At 36.4% G+C, this 20,991-nt stretch overlaps 1 protein-coding gene across 2 annotated transcripts in view; it reads right to left on the reverse strand.

Moving 5' to 3' along the window:
- Positions 1-774: 774 nt before the first annotated feature.
- The window catches only part of LOC139124503 (alpha-2,8-sialyltransferase 8E-like), a 29,052-nt gene continuing 8,835 nt past the window's right edge, over positions 775-20,991 (reverse strand). Inside the window, exons 1-7 of one of the 2 annotated variants that reach the window (XM_070690640.1) lie at positions 18,059-18,211; positions 15,863-16,206; positions 13,969-14,113; positions 11,964-12,076; positions 6,548-6,637; positions 5,352-5,596; positions 775-2,235 (exon numbers count right to left, since the gene is read on the reverse strand). In XM_070690640.1, the coding sequence (XP_070546741.1) occupies positions 2,078-2,235; positions 5,352-5,596; positions 6,548-6,637; positions 11,964-12,076; positions 13,969-14,113; positions 15,863-15,987 (876 nt within the window). In that variant the 5' untranslated portion in view covers positions 15,988-16,206; positions 18,059-18,211 and the 3' untranslated portion in view covers positions 775-2,077. Of the gene's footprint in view, positions 2,236-5,351; positions 5,597-6,547; positions 6,638-11,963; positions 12,077-13,968; positions 14,114-15,862; positions 16,207-18,058; positions 18,212-20,991 lie in introns of those variants that run through there. The other variant, XM_070690641.1, reaches the window with a different exon arrangement.

Consider the following 20,991-nt stretch of genomic DNA (forward strand, 5'->3'; position numbering starts at 1 on the left):
CAGAGGTGCGTTTTTATCAAGTACTTCTGAGAGGATATTATGAAATCCTAGGACAGTAGATTGCAGGTCAGATGAGACTTTCTTCGAGTTTAGTCTACTCTTAATGTCACTCATGAATTCTTGAACTGAAATGGATGAGATCTGACGGTAAATTATCTGGCATCTTATGAGTGAAGGTTTTTCCAGTGAAGTTTTGCTTCAACGACTGTGATCAGAGAATATGTTTGAGTCCACACTGACAGAGGTAACGGAGCTGTTCTGGCTTGATATGATGAGATCAAGAGTGTGTCCCGTTTTGTGAGTTGGCTCTTTAACCCATCGAGTCAGATTAAAGGCATCGAAGATGTACTGCATTTTTTTCTGTGGTTGCCTTATGTCTGTCATCCATATGAATGTTGAAATCACCGATGAAATAAATATGACTGGAGCAAGCAATTGACTTTTCTACCACTGAACAGAATTCATCCAGGAACTTGTTAATAGTGAGCTTATTTTTCGTTGTAGCAGGAGGACGATACACGATAATGATTTTGAATGTAACACCTTGATGAACTATTGTTGCTTCAGTGGCTTCAAACGTTTTTACGCTGCACAATGGTTTCGAGGATTTGAGAAGTAGTGATGATTTGTCTAATTCCCCCATCAGATGAAAGTGGCCGAGGGGTATGTTTGAAAGTATAACCGGTGGTGTTACATCATTGATTATTTGTTCATCACCAGTATCTTTCAGCCAAGTGTCTGTCAGAGCAATAATGTCGATGTCATTCTCTCTATATAGTCTTCAACTTCTGCTGTTTTATTGCGAATGGACCCGACATTCCACGTTGATAATATAAGTTTGATGACATGTGGGATTGTGGTATACAGAGTAGTAAAAATCAAATGTGTGGATGAATCTCTACTTGCTGTAGTTGGTTCTAAAGCATGCAATAATTCTTTAGAATTTTTCAATATCCACACCTGATCAATCCCGCTTATTTTTGGTGGATACAAATGTGGTCAAGAGTTGTGACAAGCACTTGGTTGTACATCTGCTGGAACCAGCTATCAAACGTAATAGGGATTTTTGTGGATTTGAGGACTCCACTATAGTCGCGGTAGAACCTTGTCATCATTCGTCAGATTGATACCAAATTCATTTAATACTGATGAATAGGGTAGTTGTAATACACCCATCTGAATTAATTTTCAGTTCATTCATCAAACACTGAGCTGAACGCAGTATTGCTTGCAGACAAAACAAGTTTGTTATTTGAAGCCTTGTCGCGGAAACAACAACATATCATATCAGTCTAGAAGTAATTACCTCTCTGGCTACGGGCTTGATCTAGGTCTGAACCACCTACAGAACTAATCCAGCTTAAATGTCTTGAAGTCAATAATGACGTGAGAAATTCTAAAGTCTTTTGAAAGCCTGTGCTGCCCCGTATTTTCACTAAAAAGTAGCTATCTAGACAACACTAGAATATTCTAGACTCTCGATTAATATGCTAGTTAGTTCTAAAATATCTTCAATTTTAGTAAACATGACCTTCGGAATGTTCTAGACTAATTAACTCATGGGGAAGAATGATAAACTAAACAGCAAACATAAAGAAAATGACACTCTTTGATAATTACTTGAGTAGGGATGAATCTTATTGAATATTAAAAAATTTACACAGGAACAATATTAGTGGTCTTACTTCTGAAAATTTGTGGAGAAAAAAATAGCTCATTTTTTAGACTTTCAAGCAAGAAAACTTGCGACACTCGAAAGGTTAAACCTTATATTTCAAATGAAGTAAAATGTTAATGTTTGATACAAAATTATATCCTCTACACTTTGAAAATTCGCGCCAAAACACGTCGCTTGAAAGCTTCAAAATTGTGAAAATACAAACATTAATGGACTCTTTGGCTGTAATCAAACTGTGTTTCACCTCTCTCTATCAACCAGCGAGGGACTCTTAGGAATGAATCGACATTGATATGTCGTTTCAGGCTTTGATATTTCCAAAGAAACCTGTAAGATCACTGCTAACACATCCCAACATGCAACCGTATTGCACCTTTGTTGTGCAAATCCACAAGCATTTTAAATTCTGCTGTCATGTCGTGGACCGATTGAGCATGCATTTGTTCTTCGTAATAGTGATAGTTGAGGGTTTTCCATCCGGGTCTTCCGAGAAGGGCCAGAATCCATACAGATGAACTTCTTCACAGAACTTATGGCTGCGGTGAACATTAGCAACCCTAGGAAATAAAAAAGATAGTTAGGACCACCAGGTGATGTAAAAAAATATAGCGCAGTCTTGTAATCAGTGCTCTAGTTTTTTGGGCTGTAAGAGACGTTTTTCCTACATTGTACAGGAAAGAGATATAGGTTTGGTCATCAATATACAAAGTTTATAAGTAATCCGCCGGCAGGAACATCAACTTCATGGTCGCTAAGAGACTCAGATGTGCCTCACTGATTCTCAGACACCATTCAATGTTTAATTCTTGGGTGATATGCGGTAATAATTCCGGTTTGTATGTCAGTCCTTGCATTGTCTGGAGTCTAAATGCCTTATTTCATCTTTTAAAACTTGGCTATAGGGGAAATACGAATTGGCTTATGCATATAAATTGGCCTTTTGCTAACAGTTTGTAATGTCCAAGCGCAGGGTCATTTTCAAATATGTCATAAAACCAACTTACTTCGATATACATGATCAAGTCAATTTATGTTGTACGTGATACGGTGAAACATGACCAGTGTTTGACTGGTTGTTATTACATTTTACATTTCTATCTTTGCAAAAGCAGATTGTACGATAAAAATGTATTACACTTTTGAATTTCTTGATAAATAACATCAAAGTTTATCATATTCATATTGTATTTAGGGAGACCATTTTTCGTTGCCATAAATGCGAATTTCCTCCGCCACTAAGTAGTGATTCTATCGTCAAAAATGTGTCGTCCAAAGTCATTTCTTCAATTTAACGGACGGATGTCATTCAAATCAGTAGGTGGAGGGTAATCAGTCTGGAATAACGTAATGGATGGAGGATTACTACACAGCTAAAGGATGGTTATCATTCTATGATAGCACTGTAGCATGAAGGTTCGGGCTGTGGAACTGCTCAGTAGAATGATGGGATTCCATGCCACAATGAATTGAAATTGAATGTCACAATTAGCGGAATTTTCTATCTCACACAGTGCGCGGGGAGTGTCAGACAGAAATTCGCCAGCGATTGTGAGACATAGGATTATTTTTCTCGACCCTTCAACACTAGAGAAAATTGCAGTTATCCTTTTTTATTGTAGAAAACATCATTGTCATTAATCACTTTCTTTGATTTATATCATTCCCCTTCAAAAACATAGCCTACATCTATGCCATAAGAAACATGTTTATACTGATGAAAGTTTACTTTTTACTGTTCTATCAGCATGCACTAATAATATGCACTACTAACTTCCATAGTTGGATGGGTCTGTGAACCCTAGTTAGATATGCCAGTGCATCTGAAATTTACATTGACAGCGACAATAGTTCAAACAGGTAACAAGTGAAATGGTTGATAATTTCTCGTGAGCGGTAGTACAGTCATACTGTCCTTACATCCCAACAAACCTGCCCTTTCGGCATTCTTAAAGAATGTCGTATGTCTCAAAGCTGGCAAGGAACAAGGCGATACCATCATATAACAATATTCAACAATACAAGGCGAATATCAATTATAAGACACAGTACATAAAGTTTCAAATATACTCACTTAAGAAAAAAGAATGAGAATAGAAATGTTTTCACTGAGATTCTACGAAAAATATTGAAAAAACAGTACTATATAGATATGTGGATGGGCAAAACTTTGTTTTGAGTGATTTAGGACACCTGAAAGTGCTAATAAAGCAAAGGAGGAGGAATAATGGGAACTATTTCGAGTTGATATTAACGTCATGATTTCGAAATAGCACTTAAACCCTTGGTGCCTGTGTCTGAAGAGAATCCACCAAATCAGTCGTGCATTACAGCTTTGCAGCTTTCATGAGTCCCGAATTGATAGCCCGAGTGTAAATCACCTTAATTTGAATTGAATGATTTAAAAAGAAGGCAGGAGAACCCTTTAAACTGTGATTCTTCATTTATGACTCTTGTGCTAGTCGGTAATATGAAGAAAACTTATGAGGAGGCAAAGAAGAAAGTCTTTAAACTTTGTTATCAGAGAAGCACTAGGGTATGAATGACTTCCCTCTTCGGATGGATGGCCTGAACACGATTTGAACTTTTTTGGGATAATCGGATGGTGAAGTAATGGATGTTTAATCTGCAAATCTAAGCTCATCTGCTTTTCCTTATACATAATACACTTGCTTTTATGAGTTATTTGCAATATTGCAACAATCAGCTATACGGCACCTAACACTTTTGAGAAATTTGAAAAATATGAAAATCCAATTATCCGAAATTAGTTCCAATCGTGTTCCAGAAAAAAGTGACAAAAATAGCTACAAAAATGAAGATTGCATTATAATTTGAACATATAACAATGAGGTCATCCATGAGAACATGTCACCCAAAGCTATGAGACAAGTAATATTTTGAGAAACAATTCCTTTTTACCAAAAAGGACAAAAATTCCCTAAAAATACAAACTTTAAATTTCATCATTATTTTAATACATCATACATAAGCTAACGCCTGGCAACATGTAAACCAAATATCAAAGCTATCAGAGGAGCAGTTTTTGAGAAACAAATTTTTTAACAAAACTGGCAAATTGCCAAAGCATACAAATAATTTCAATATATCAGATTGATTTCATCTGTAGGAACCTGTATACCTAATATCAAAGCAATCAAAATAGCCCTAAAAATGCAAAATTGTATATTTTATCACATTTGAATATATTACTAAGCCATATTACTAAGGCCATCGTTGACGGACAACTGACGGACGGATGACGACGGAAATCAGCTTACTATATAAGCTCTACGACTTAATGGATGACAGACGTCTTACCCTGACAATTTTCAACGTTGAATATCTCATAATTCGTTTTGTGGCGGCCTAAATATAGTTTCTATATTTTCATGGATGGAAATGCAAGAATAAGGAGGGCACTTTGCAACAAGTTTACACACTTCCTGACAATTAGGTTGACATATTCCAGATGACATAATACGTTCTTTCCAGAGCTAAGTGAAAGAGGACGAGTAATCCAGCCTTTCCTCTCCACTGTCTTTCTATTACTTAATTGATCACTATACTTTTGCAATAAGATAAGAGACAAGGATTTAGATCCTTGTAAGGATTTGACTACTGGGTACATTGTCTGAACTTTTAAATATTCAATAATATTTGTGATATCACTTGCCTGTTGTCACTCGATTTTCCTTAATGTTCTTCTTTGTCCCATAAAATCGTCTTTGCGAAGACAAGTGATCTGAATGGGCAAAAACAACCTCAATATTTGCAGGTTTCAGTATGTCCTGGGCTTTAAAGCAATAATTTCTTTGTACCTGATATGCGAAAGGTGTTGTGTAGACCCTGGCACTTTTATATTGCTGCATCGCATAGTTTTTTAACTTCTCTGCTCCTCCCTTATTCAAATTAGAGAACCTATTTAAGACCAAATGGAATATATTCTATTACCATATGAACAACAAAGTAACTGGTAGTATACTTTCCTACGTACTGACACCTTATTTCCTTCAAAACATAATATATTTACAAGTTATCTTGTCGATCGTTCTGCCAAATAAAATTCGCTCCATGAATTTGTTTGTGTACCGCTAAAACGATACGTGTGATATATTATCATTTGACCAATCAAAGGGTCTCAATTTTTAAAGCTAGGGTAAGGGGTGCGGATTTCTCATTGTATAAGATATTGGCCTGTCAAAGAAATTTAAAAAATGATATATTAGTTGGGAAGCAAGCGTTTCATTCTACCACCCAATATCTTCTACTTATGTCAAATTCTTCAAAATCTTATGAAATGGGACATAACTGTACAATATCATTAAGCAAAATTAAAAACAGGATTTCACCATTTGATAATATATCCTGACTTATTGCTTGTCGTTACTGAAAATGTTATGGCCAGCAATGATTGAATGCTTGCATTATATAAAATATGTAAGATGTCATGTTGTTGAGTGGGTCAAAGGTCAATAAGGCCTCTGCAAATAAATACCAAGCCAAAATTTCCAATATAAAACTTAATCATGTCAATTGATGCTGGATAAAATCAAAGAAGACAGGCATCTCAATTACAGTACTGTCGGTCAAGAGAATTCACATGCATGTGAGAAAAGGGCCCTTTGAAAGTCAGAGAACAGCACCTTACGGGATATCCAGGAAACCCAATGTTCAAAATTTGGACAACTGTTACATATCTTGAGGCCATTTAAAGTTGCGTCACGAAAAGGCTGCTAAAATGTCTGGCTTTGCAATTGCTCTCAGAATGTGGCCTCTGAGTGTGTCGTATCAGATGATTACTCAAAAAGAATTACCAAACCCCTGTGAGGGTAATTTTATAGACTATTTTGGACAAGTCGTTTTACTCACTGTTTTATCAATTGCGAAGGATTACATGTTACCAGATCTGTTTTAAAGCCAACATCGCCAGTATAATTCTTGACATTTGCAAAATTCATTCTGAAAATAATGAGATAAAAATAGTCAATAGGGATTCCTCTTGACAGAAATCATTTGTGTGTACCTTAGTAAAGGGAAATGTTCATTTCAGTGTAAATTATAAGCGTTTCTTGTGATCGAACTGTACGTAAGGCTATTTGTATTGAGCCATGGGTATATTTATAAATTTCGCATTGAAATTATATGATTGTTGACGCTTTCCATTTTCAAAAATAAAGTTATGGTATTTTAAGGCACATTGCTCAAAGTGTAATATCACAAACCCATAATTGAGTCATGGAATGATTCAAAATGACATATGAGATCCTAAGGTGAAAACTGGAAATGTGCGATTGTTTTCATGGTGAACACAGCTAATTAGACGTAAAACTGTCCGTTTTTGAAGCGCTAAAAATGTGAGCATTTCAAGTTTGCCTTTATGATAAATAAACTATAATTCACTTTGATTGACCCAGTGGACCTGGCAAGGGGGTAAAGTTCTAAATATCAAGCAATGCGCATGAACAACATCCATCTATTGCTAAAGTTTCATATTCGTATACACTGAGTGTCTTGACAGGTATTTGGTTTCGAGACATTTTAGAGACAGCTGCCAAAGAATATTAAATTTTCTTGACTGATCTCGGACAAAATGAAATTTATGTATGTTTCAAATAACAATGGCCAACTGATTGATTTACACCGGTGGAAAGCTAAAATATGTTAAACTTAGTCGAGCATTTGTTTTTAGTACAAAACAGTCAATAGCAAAAGTCGGGCAACTCGTGATTGGGAATTCCCACTACGTTTATATTATTACTGTGATGGTGTACATTAAAATACACCATCCTAGCTTTCAGATCAACACGAGATTTATACTCTTTCAAACATATACACTAGTGATAGTGAGTGTTTAATATATGAAGTGTACAGGTCAAAAAACCTTGGGAAATTATGTACGACAAAAGGCTGCGGTCTAAAAATATCTTAAGTTCCAGAAATGAATTTTTGTTCTTGCTGTGATATCAATACATAATTTATTTATGCCTTGAAGTGATATTGCCTGTGACTGACAGTGTTTGTAAGTTTACAAAATAGTAGTTGTTCAGAGGAATAGTTCTCGTTACAAAGTACGTTATGCGGTTATGGAATTGCTTTTACAGCATATCAAAGAGGCTGATTTTCCATTGTCGTCTGTCATCGCTGTCGTCATCTCTCCGTCAGTTGTCCGGCCGTAGTCCGTCAACAATTACCTTCTCCTCTGAAACCCCAAGTCCCATTGCTTTTAACTTTGATATGTAGTTCACTTGGGGTGACCTCACTAAAATTTGTTCAAATCGTGGTGAAATTTCAATATTTGTATTTGTAATGGAATTTTTGTCATTTTAGTCAAAAAATATAAAAAAAACCTTCTTCAAAACTGCAGCTCAGATAACTTTGATATTTGGTATATAGTTCCATAATGGTCACCTATTACCAATTTGTTCAAAATGTGCAGAAATATGCAAATTAAATTGAATTCGTACCTTTAAGGCAAATTTGCCATTGATCGTCAAAAATTTATTCCACCAAAACGCTTAACTGACAGTTTTGATATTTGGTGTACACAGGTTCGTAGGGATGAGCAAAATGTGATATACTCAAATTGTGATGAAATCTACAATTTTGTATTTTGGGGGCAATTATTGCAATATTTGGTCAAAAAATTGTTTCTCAAGAAGTACTCGTCTGATAGCTTCGATATTTGATGTACAGATTGCTACAGATGAAATGAATGTGACAAATTGAAATTATGATGAAATCAGAAATTTTGTATATTTTGGTGGAATTTTGCCAGTTTTGGTAAAAACATATGTTTCTAAAAACTGCTTGCCTGGTAGCTTATATATTTAGTACACAGGTTCCTTGGGGCTATCTTATTTATAATGTAATAATATAATGCAATAATGATGGTGTCTGCAATTTTATACTTTGGAGGCAATTTTTGTGATTTGTGGTCGAAAAATGTGTTTCTGAAAAACTAGCTTTTATATTTTGAATACAGGTTTCTACAGGTGAACCTGATATGATATATTGAAATTACAATGAAATCTGCAATTTCATAGTTTTGGGGCAATTTTTTCAATTTTTGCTCTAAATTTCTTTCCCAAAAACTGCTCGTGCGATAGCTTTAATATTTGGTAAACAGGTTGCAAGGGGATATTTCAATATGTATATTAAATTATGATGATCTACAATTTGTTTTTTAGGGTCGTCATTTTTGGTCAAAAAAATTTGATGCTCAAAAAACTACTCGTCTAATTGATTTGGTTGACATGTTCTTAGGGATGATCTTTATGTGATGTGTATAAATTTATATGAAATCTTCAATTGTGTATTTTGAGCTACTTTTGCCATTTTTGTCAGACCACTGAAATGAGCTATCAAAGATTTCCACCTTCTTCATCAACACATGTGTCACAAGTAGTTATTCTCTACATAAGACAGCGGTACTATATCGGCCGCAAGGTCGCTTATTTGTATTTGCTATGAAGGGCAATACAACGACACGCGTCCGCTAAGGTACAACTGTGCTAATATATGTGATCATACATAATATACAAATTTACAATAAACCAAAACCGTTCGTGTGCAAGCTATACTACTACGACAGAAATACCTTTTCGGCATGAAGGTTTCGCAGACTCCTGACAGTCGTTTTGCGCCATTTTCGCCCCTGCACTAACACTTGACACGGCTGAGTCAAGGTCCGGTGCCTGGGGCAAACTTTCTGCACTCGCGGTTATGCCCTCAGCATTCCCGACCCGCGCCTTAGTGCTACGCTTGCAACTACTGCCACCCCCTGTATGTGCGGGAGACTACACGATTAGTAGAAAAGAAAGGCACAAGGTACTGTTAAGACGGCTACTAGTGTTTTTTCCGTCATTTGGCTTACACGACACAGCTCATTTGCAAGGCTTTGTCAACAGTATTTCCTTTTCACTGATATTTTTACCTATTGGAAAGAAATTTGCGTTTAAAATACCCTGTGAAATGAGTCTAATCAAAATATTTTGCTACGCACAGTTTTTCCCCACCACAATTGCATTGACAAGTTTGAACGAAACCTATTCTTGAAGTATACTAACCCTTGGCGCCGCCATGTTTGTTTTTTTTATCATGAGTGCTCGTAAATAAACAAATTCGAAACGTGCAAAGTATTATTTTATAACATGCCATTAATAAAATATATCTCTTTTATTAGCCAGTAAGTATTATTATCCACCTTGTCACTAATACAAGTATCGTTGCTGTCACGCCTAAAAATAGAAGAAGAGAGAAGACTGCTGGGATTGATTTTTAGAAAAGCGCCCTCGGTGTCAATAGCCAGACGCAAAAATTGCCAGTTTTTAGATGGAACGGTAGTTTTCAGCTCGCAAGTGGAAGTTGGGCAGCGCAGTTACTATTGCCACGATTATGGTGCCACAATACGTCCCTTGTTAAACACAATAGGTAGTTATCATGGTAAAAATTGCCAATTTTTGTCCAATATTTTTACACATTACAAAAAATCTATACCTGCAGGGTCTTACATCGAGTAGCTGAACTTTTTTCATCAGAGGGTGAACCGGGCACAACGTTGTCGTACAAACGTATATATCAAGTAACAATTAATTCTATTTTATCCTTTACTATAACCAGTCCGGGTCATTTCCAAAATTGGCGACGCTATGCCATAATATTTCTCTATCATCAGCCAATCAGCGGCCAGCGCGCCATCAGTAAAAATTGTATTTCCTGGCAACCTCCTGGCAACCTCCACATGTCATGGTTATGTATGCCATACTATGTTGAACTTGATCTTGCTATATACTCCTCCGCTGCACCATTCACATAATTGTTCATGTATTATCGTAGATCCGTGTCAAAAATATTGTCAGTTGTGAAAGAGGAGTTTGCCAAAACACTTGGCGTTGCACATTTCATGGGAATACGGAAGTCGTTCGCGAAATAACAATTAATCGCGCCATTATTCTATCGTAACGGTGAACAGTTGTGTGGCCACTCTGTCGAAACACATATTCAAAATCACGTACTATTTTTAGTCTGGTTCAGACAGCAAATTATAAATCGTGTACCTTCACAGATCATTCAGAAAACTCCATTTGTATCAAAGATGGCAGCGATCAAAAATTCTACCCATTCTGTCATAATGTCGATCAGTTGTGTGGCCACTCTGTCAACACACTTTTCAAAATCCTGTACCATTTTCAGTCTTCTTAGGACAAATACAACATAGGTATCATTTTAAAGCCCTGACACCGATCTTACTTCTTGCGAAACGCTATACGCGTACCTACACAAATAACATTGAAAACAGTATTGTAATAGAGATGACCATCATCTACAAATTATTGTCGGTACTTGAGCGAAATCGATAAACTGGGGTAGAAATGAATCGTAAATAGTTCGAATGCTTTCACTACATCGGACTTGTTGTTGGACATGACCTTCTGCAGAACACGTGGGTTATGTTGACAGTCGAAATTCGTCGGAATCATAAGACTGAGGCCTAATAAGCGGTCCAAAACTGTCGATCACACTTGGAGCGTAATTTGTGACCTGGCATGACCAGTACTTTATTCTTGATGTAATTAGTCGATGATTGCCTAAAAGCAGGAATACATTATCATATTGAGTCGCCAATTTTGGAAATGACCCGGACTAATAACTAATCATGAATCAATACGAATAACATTTCTAATCTTAACCCTGACGTGACAACAAGGGCTGAGCCCTATAAAATATTATTATAGAGGGTTAAGTCACTTTTTGACACCTTTGTAATACCCCTATAAGGGAGAAACGAGCTTGACTAGCATTCGGTATTTTCCGTCTCCTTTTACTCTATAAAAACCGAGAACAAAGGTTTTTGTATTTCTGACCAACAATATATATCAAAATAGGGTGATGCAGTGTTTTGATTGATTGACAATGCTTTTGATTATAAGTACAAGATCATAATCCCAATCTCGACTAATCATAATGTAAAAGGGCGTCATCACTAATGCATCAAAATGCACACATTTAGAATATCCCTTGATTATAAACGCAAGTTAGGACCCTTTAAATTACATGATAACATTATTCTGTCAAACAGGTATTTCACATAAACAGTACCATAGACCTTAAGTCGAGGGTCTATGGAAATACAAAGCCTTGAAACTTGAAATTATTTTTAATATATATTTTTTGAAAACCCCTGTGATGAGGTAAAGTCACAAATTGCAAAATATGTAACAAACAACATCAAACGCGAATGTGAATGAATGAAGAATGAAGTGGACGTGTAGCAAAATATAAATACCTGATTACAAAATCTGCTGCATCTATGAACTTGCCACATTTGCTGCCCAACAGAATCCCACCATTGCCAACCACACTACATTTCTTAAACTTTCCTTTCTTGTATGGTACTTTCTGGAGAATTGAACACACAATGGTATTTTCAGTACATGTATCAATTTTTCTTTTTTACAAGGTCTTTTCCCACAACATGCAAATATATCTCACGACAATTATCAATTAATTTTGATTACAGTGCACAGTAATTCAAGCATATAATAAGTATATCATTAGAATATCATAACAATCAAGTATGAAAGTACCATTAGAATGGCTCAATTTTATCTAGAGCTAGCCCCATTCATGAGGTGGCATCGATGCAAAACATAACATGTACAAGTAAATATATCACTAAACATGCAGTAAATACCTTATACTATATATACTAAGTCTTCATCCGTTACAGATGTTGAGACCAGCAGTAATGAGTCAAAGATCATCCAATCACTTTACAACAAAAGTTGTTCTATTGCTGATTAATGGCACTAAAAGACCAACGCTTTGGCATCCAAAGCTTGTCTTTCATCAGATATACACATCATACACAAGAGGCCCGAATGTGAAATGGAGAGTACGATAAAATCAGAGGTAAGAAAATGCGTCATTCTACAAAATTATTAACACCTTTAATATATGCTAGGATGAAGTCAATGGCGTTTGTTAAAAACCATCCTGAGATTAACAATGAATAGGGTTTCCTGACTTAAGACAATCCAAGAATTTGTTATTAACGATAAATAATGCGGTATTTGAAAAAGAAAAAATGACCTAGTCCATGTAAGGTGGATTGCAGAGAGACCCTACGCAAACACTTTCTAAGTCTCTACCCAGAATCTACATTTCTTTTATTTTCGACTCAAGAGTAGTCGCCATATATTCACCGACATCATATGCAGGAACCGACATCATATGCAAGATTCAGTGACAACGAACGCCTGAAACATGGCAAAATTATGGGATTCTAGGACCAAACATGGCGTCCGAACAGTAGCGTGGCTATTTTACATTTGCATAGACTTACGATAATCCTGCTTTTATTGAGGAAGTTCCTGTTTAACAAAGTATTTCGCAATGAGTGAAGCGTAATTCTCACATGTCAATTCATGTTTCGAGATGCTCTACTTCTATAGAGAGAAAATGACAGCCCTCGCCAAGGGCTACTTGTCGATCTTAAGAAATAACACGTTCTAAATTAAGTAATTTTTGAGGATTTGTAAAGGGAATGATGAGCAACTGCGGACTGATGCCTTTGCTGAGCATCTTTCAAATAGAAACACAAAGCAACTTAGGAGAGGAGTGGATATAAGAAATCCGAAGCTCCCTCACTTGTCATCTGTTGGTGGATGTAATTGCCACTAAAATATCGCTAAAAGGTGGCATGACCCTTTTGCAAGTGTAATGTCATCCGTTACTGACAATAGTAATGAACCCCATGTTATGGTTGGTATTTCCAGGGTCAATATAAACAATGACATGCTTGTCAGTGCAGACAAGATTTTATGTGTGCTGGTAGTGAAGGTGTTTCAAATACTAACTGACATTTCAAAGAAAACAACGGATAGCCCGTTCTAATTTCTACGTTCTATTGATTGAAAGCCAAAAAACGCCTGATCGAAGCAGCTTTATCCTTGATGTAATTCGACATCGCAACTTTTGGCGCTGGATTTTTTCAGACTATTTTTACACTTCTTTGTTACTTGTGTTCTATGTGAAGATTAAATCCAGCTTTTTATTTTTTGTTGAGTATGTGCAATTCAGGAACAATCACCATCATTCATGTGCATATTAGTAGCAAGAAAGTCTAATAAAACATGTTTGTGTATGTTGTAGATATCTCGATGCCATGTGGGAAATATTGTGCTTCCTTTTGCGCATAACCTGAGTCACTTCATTTTGACAAAACCTGTGTGAAATATTAAGAGTGTATATTTACCCTATGATAAGCAGTGCGTGTCACGTAACATTACCTTTGGCAATCTGTTGTACACGTCTGACGTCACAAACGCCCACCAAAACCTCTCGCCTTCATATCTTATTGTACCATGGTATTTTACATTCTCCTGTGTTGTAATGAAGAGGTGTGATGTTTGACAAGACTCTTCCAGCTCAGATCTGTTATTTATATTAAATATAATATGTGTCATTAAAGAAAGCAACAGATAACATTTGTCCTTAGAGGCATGTTCTTGTACTTAAAATGTCAATGTTCTAAGATACAATCCAACGTCACAGATGTTAGTGCCTTTACACTTTTATTTTGATACAACAGAGAAAATATTTAGCAGATTTCACTTCATTTTGAACTTCCAAACCATTTTTGAATATTTTAACGTATTTTGAATAAAACAGAGAATGCATTGCTACAGTAACGGACATTTAGATCGATGTGTTCAGATGGATGACGCTAACTGTTTGAATAGGTACGCTTCATTTCAATGTGACGCCCCAATCTTGTCTGGTCCCCTTCCCCATTTCTATCGCTGGCTGCGCTGCTCATAAAACTAGGGTCAGATATGGTCTGAGATATTGGCGTTCATTTTTGTCAGAATTTTGACTGCATATTAATGAGCACAGATATGTGATCAGCACATATGGATAGTGGCAAGCCTGGCAATAAGATGACGAAATATCGGACGTTGAAGTCATTTGCATGGCTTCACTTTATATCTCTGACACTGTTCTTCTGTGATGGTATTTTGTGGTGAAATGACGATCATCGTTCTAGGTTTAGTCTCAGACGTGAGAGACGATCCCTCGTTTCGCATGTACGGCAGTAGCTGCGATAATTGTAGCCTTGGTTGGCCGTTGAGTTTTGGCTTCCGTCGTGCAGCTCGGTTGGGGAATAGCACAGGCCGCTTGACGGATGCCCAAGCCACCGGCCAACCAAGGCTAATTGCAGCTAGTACGGCAGTAACCATAAAATGAGTGATTTTCCGTTTTCCATTCAGTGTCGACAAGACATGCTTGGTTCGGCACACCATAGAGGTAAAATTACCTCCATGGACAAGCGAAATCTATGTTAGACGTTGGTAGGAAAGAAATTTATGCATTCAATCCGCTCGTTCCTATTGACCAATTACAGATATGTTTACATTAGCCCTTACCTGACCCTATTTTCTTGAGCAGCGCAGCCAGCGGTAGAAATTGGGCCGGGGCAGCATGTCCGCAACACTATCTTCTTGTTGAGCGTGGGCAGTGCCCTGAAGCGACGGTTCTTTCACTTTGCCCCTAATTAACTGAGGTCGAATTAAAACTTCTACTGGACTGGTCGACAATAATGTTAACAGCTTGATAACATTCAGTATCACATTTAGTTCAGTTCTAATTTGACCACAGGGATACCAGGAAATAGAAACAAACAAGCAAACAAACAAATAAACAAAGAATATAAAAACATACAAACAAACAACATATATATATATATATATATATATATATATATTATATATATATATATTAATATATATTTATTGTTTTTTTGTATCTTTGTTATTTATGCATGATTTGTTTGTTTGTTTGATCACTATTTGTTTCTGTTTGTCTATGTTTTGTTAATTATTTATTTATAATACATATTTGTATGCTTGTTTGTATATATAGTTTATTTATTTGTATGTTTGTTATTTGTTTGTGATATTGTTTGTTTGTTTGTTTGTTTGTTTGTTTGTCTATTTGTTTATTTTGTCTGTATTTTTGTTTATTATTTATCTATGTATCTGTATGCTTGTTTGTATGTTTGTATATTTTTATGTGTTTGTTTGTTTGCTTGTTTGTTTGTTTTTTCCTGGCTTCCCTGTTATTTGACTGTAAAAATGTAACACACGAACTGTCAAATATGCTCCACCACAACTGTTCCCATACCTCACTTTATTTGCTTCTTCAGCATTGAAGCTCCAATTTGTATGAATACTGCGAAATATGTCCATAACAGAAACATTTTCCTCAGGCTTTCCTGTGAAGCAGTCTTGTAGTTTGTTCTCTCTCATGTGCACAACGGCTGTTCCATTAATGTTCCTTAGCTGGCGATAGCAGGACAATCCATCTCCTGATCGAGTCAATGACGTCAACTTCCAAACACCCAGTATTGAACCATTTGAAAGTAGTGTGATCAGGAAATAGGCGAATCCGCCAGACAAAAGAAAAACACAACAAATTTACGCCGAGTTTTCATGTTGCAGTCACCGTAGATTGTTTCAGCTGATACCCTGATATGGAATGACAAAAATATGGACACTCTAAGTATTTAAAGGGACCAAAAGTCCGGGTCGAGTCTATAACAGACCTTCTTTGTATTTAACATTATTGCTGTTTCATTTACCCTGAAGCATATTTCAGGGGGATATGACATCAAATCAATTCCACTAATCGTGAGGTATTCAAAGTAAATAAGTTACTTTGTCCAAGGACCAATAAAAAAGCACTGACAAAATCAATAGTGCAATGTCGAACCACTTGTATAGTGGTGGTACCAGGTGTTTGGAATGGGTAAGCCTACCCTGCTAGCATGCTACAGCCATCAAGGTTTAACTCAAGTAACAAAGTAATTGTACTATAATACAGCCAGCTGCTAAATTACTGTTGTGAATTAAAGACAGGAATGCTGTCTTTTATCATTTGAGCAATAGATTTGTCGTATATAAGGTCTCCATATTTAAAATTGAACTTCTTATATGATCCAGCAAACCTACTTTGTGAAAATCCCTGTCTTAATAGCCTTAAAGGGGCAGATCATTTATCAGCTTTATCTAAAAGTAAATGGGTCGACTTGATAAAAATTTCTATGGAAACCAAAGGCTAACACCATGTACATACTCAATGTCAACAAGGACTAATGCGAGAACCAGGGACTGAGAACTGCCCCGTTAAGGTTAAAATCATGCGCCTTACTTAAAAGTCTACATATGAATTACAAGCTCTATAGTATCCAGGGAGTTGTGAAATGTATACACCATAAGCTGGACCGGATGAAATTTTACTGGTTAAGTAGGGAAAGCTTATGATTTCAAGATTAGAGGCTAGATGAAACTGAGAAAGAAACCGATATGTATGTTAGACAAGGGACCTGGATAAAGCAACCGATGTAAACTCACTGTCATTTCACGTTGAGAAAATAATAAAACTACATTGTAACTTACATTCATCCAGTAAAGTACGGCAAATAGACTCGTATTTGGTGCGAAGTTTGCACTTGAAAAAAAGGTTATAAAAAGCGTCGCGCATACAAAAATTTTCACTCTATCAGATGAGCAAATAACTTTGTCAAAACAAATGAATGCCCGGGTGAATGTTTTGCTTCTTGAAAAAAAATCAACCAAATTCCCAACCTGTTGTCAGGGCCTGGGGGAGTCTGTAGCAAACAGTAGAAGTAGAATTTCCTACTTTCAATTAGTTCAATCAATCAAGCAGACAATAGGCATAGTTATATATTTCAGTGTGCAATAGATTTTAGCTTACCAGAATATTGAACAAAAGATATATTTTCACAAATTCCTTTATTGTCGCATTGCAATAACGAGGTTGGCCGCGATTTGTTATGGATTGTCTCTCCCTCATGCACAAACCTTCAAAAATTTAGCATTAAACTAACACAATATGGTTATACCTAGAACAACTGTCACATGTGATGTGGTTGCATTGCCCCTGAATGTTTAGAGGTTTTTAGGAACGCCTAATTGTTTATGATTTTATGAGTGACACTCCTAAAATTAACATACCCCCACCAACTGCATATTTTATTCAATCTTGCACTATTGACACACACAACCATGTCAATATTCACCAAAATCATAATGACTGCTGAATTCAACTATTTCATTTTCAAACAAGATATCGACCATGTATTTGTGACTAAAATTTCCTAACGTAAGTCTATAAATGATAGTCATGATTTAATTACTGACCGCGATCGTATATTGCACACAAGTTGTTGACGGTTGTCTTTTAAGTATGTCTACGTTAAAGCATTGTCCGATGTGCATAAGGAAGTAGCATTGGGTCTGCACGTTGACCACTGAAAATGAATAACTAACACCTTAGATACGAAATGACTCCACGTACCTAGTTTACGGTGGCTTAATTTGCCAAGTATGTCAACAGATAACAGTGAGTTGTCCTAATGTCTGTACAGGTATCCTTGCATTTTTCTGTTTGCTTACAGAGAGTAAACACTGTCAAAATTAGCTGGCCATTTTGACGCATATGTCGCAACTTGTTATGTTTGGTCAAAATTCAAAGGCTGGGCTCGATTTAATGTACAAAGGGTTCCGCATGAGAACAACACCGTAGCTATGGAAAGTGCCTTTATTTGAATCTCGTAAATGTCGGTAACCAAAGCAATGATTTATTGAAATGCACTGAAGTGTGACTGCCACAGAAAATAAAATGTCTTTGCAATAGAAAAGTAAGCTGTTTCTGAATCACCGTACCTTCTTAAACAATACTGTGGTCCTGACTTAAAAAAAGAATGTTTACCTGGGGTTAATCGAGGGCGCCATGCCCAATTGCATAGCTCTTTTTTCTACACAGTAAAAACTAACAGTTGTTAAACATTTCAAAAGACTGCCAGTTTCGGATATCACCGACCATTATGTATAACTGTATGAGTTGACCAAGCTTTAATGAGGACTGGTTGATAAGTATACTATCAGACACATTGACACTCGAATTTAAGTTAATGTACCGATATCAAGTGATCAGTGTTTGTATGTGTATGTGTGTGTGTCTGTGTCTGTGTCTGTGTGGAAATATCTTATCAAATTAATATTGCTCATTTCATGTATATACTAACCCAAGTAATCATACTGTGAAATGCAAGAAAAGATCAATCCATTACATAGTAAATGCCGTGTAGCCGCGTCTCCAAGACAATAGTTGTCTTTGACCAACTTTGGCAAATTAAGTATTATTTAGAAATAATCATAATGATACTGGGATAGCAGGTGACAGCCAAAAGTGCTGTCTCATTTATTCATCGACCCTACGTAAAACTAAAATTAGGACAAGCAGTCGATATGCTATTTTCAATTTGTTGCAGACATGCGCAGTTGCATGTTGTGCGGGCAAAGCAAATATCAGATATAGTGCGTTTCAAGCTTGTGAAGACCTCAAAGGTGTATCTGACTCCAAAAGTGTCTCCATGTTTTAAGTTTACGTTAGGTACTGTCAGACTTGAGTTAACCCCTTATCTTAAGGGACATTTAGCACGGGGACACTTTTGCAGTCAGGGACACCTTAGAGGTCTCAACACACATTAATGGTTACATTGTAAGTTTAACTCATCAAATCATCAGCCAAAGAATTGACTCGTATTAAGTGCCAGGTTTGCTCTTTACAAAGGGATTAAAGAGTCTCATGCATGCGAAAAAACTCTGATATATATGAGTCAATAAATTTAGTCAACCAAATGAATGTCAGGAAGAAGTATTTCTTAACACAATTTTCAATAAAAGCCCCAACCTGTTCTCAGGGCCTAGAGGGCAGGGTCAAACAATTACAACCTTTTGAACAATTACAACCTTTTGCACTTTCTATCACTCCGTACATTATATGGAAATATGAAGGAATGTGGAAACCACCTCAGACGTCAATTTGATAAAATTTGGGCCCAAATTCCCGATAACGACCATATAACGACCATATTGGACTAAGTCAGGAAAGGAGTATGGGATAACTGTTTGCCAATAACTTTCCTAATTCAACTTAATTTGTCAAACCAGTACTTTACCGGTGTTGTTTTATTACTTTTTTTAGCAAAAATTCGTGCAATCCATCCATAGCGTTTTTCTAAAGAGAAGTTTATTTTTCAAAATTTCTGTAAGAACTTGATGAAAATAGGCCTAACACAAAATTAGTTGAACCAGGTGTTTGTTTTTATGCCGTTCAGCTTGGTACAAAGGTGACGCAAATTTCTGCTACAGGGTCAATGAGTGTATGTCATGAGGCAGGTGTAACAATTAAAGTGTTATGGTAAAGTTTCTTTTATCTAAGTATTTTAGTCAGATTCTCCAGCACTTTCATTTGTTTTGAAATTGTGCACATTTATCAATTTAAGGTTCACTTTATTGACAAAAGACCACTTATTTACTTCCGGGTCCGTTACCCATAAAGGTAGTTTGGGAAAAAATAGTGCGGACCTTGAATTTTGAAACCGGATTGGTTTGAACTTTAAATTGAAGTATTTCTGTAAAGATATTTTTCTGCTTGAATCAAAAAGCAGACTGGCGCGAATAATAGCTTAAGCATCCTGTGGTAATATGAGGAGTTATAAGGCCCATAGAAATCATAACAATGGGCCTGAATTTTGCAAAAAACACCACTGAGGGCGCTATTTTGATCGCTATCACAAAATTTCCGTGGACTTGCCTACACGAAGAAGTCATCAGTAGTCAAGCTGACATTGACCTGAATACCTGGCAAGAGGATTAGTGCCGCTGAATGTTTCAAAATAGGAAAATTGAGCTCAACGCTGCTGTGATGGCCAATGGGAAATTAATTAGTGTGTGCCCGCTCTGAAAGCCAAGCCAACATTTACACAGAAGGGCGTTCCCACAATTGCGCCCCGACTTCACCTAATTTAACTTTTTCTTTGTCCCTCATGCGATTATTGCGTGTTTTACCGAAAGTTGCGTATTGTGAGCCCCCTGACTTAAATGGAAGCTTAGATGAGGTGGGGAGGGGGGTGTTCTCTTAATTGTGACTGAACCCCAATATGTATACTACTCCCTCTAACTTGTTATTATTTTGTGAGTGACGCTTCTACAATTCCCCTACCCCTACCAACCGTATATTTTTATGTGTATTGTTACACTATTGACACACAAAATCATGTCAATATTCACTACAATCATAATGACTGCTGAATCCAACTATTTCATTCTCAAACCATATATTGACAATGCATTTGTGACTGCAATATCCTAACGTAAGTCTGCAAATAATAGTAAATTGATTATTGAACGCGATCGTATGTTACAAACAAGTTGCTGACGGTT

The sequence above is a fragment of the Ptychodera flava genome (assembly GCF_041260155.1).
Source record: "Ptychodera flava strain L36383 chromosome 23 unlocalized genomic scaffold, AS_Pfla_20210202 Scaffold_24__1_contigs__length_23054250_pilon, whole genome shotgun sequence".
Lineage (NCBI taxonomy): Eukaryota > Metazoa > Hemichordata > Enteropneusta > Ptychoderidae > Ptychodera > Ptychodera flava.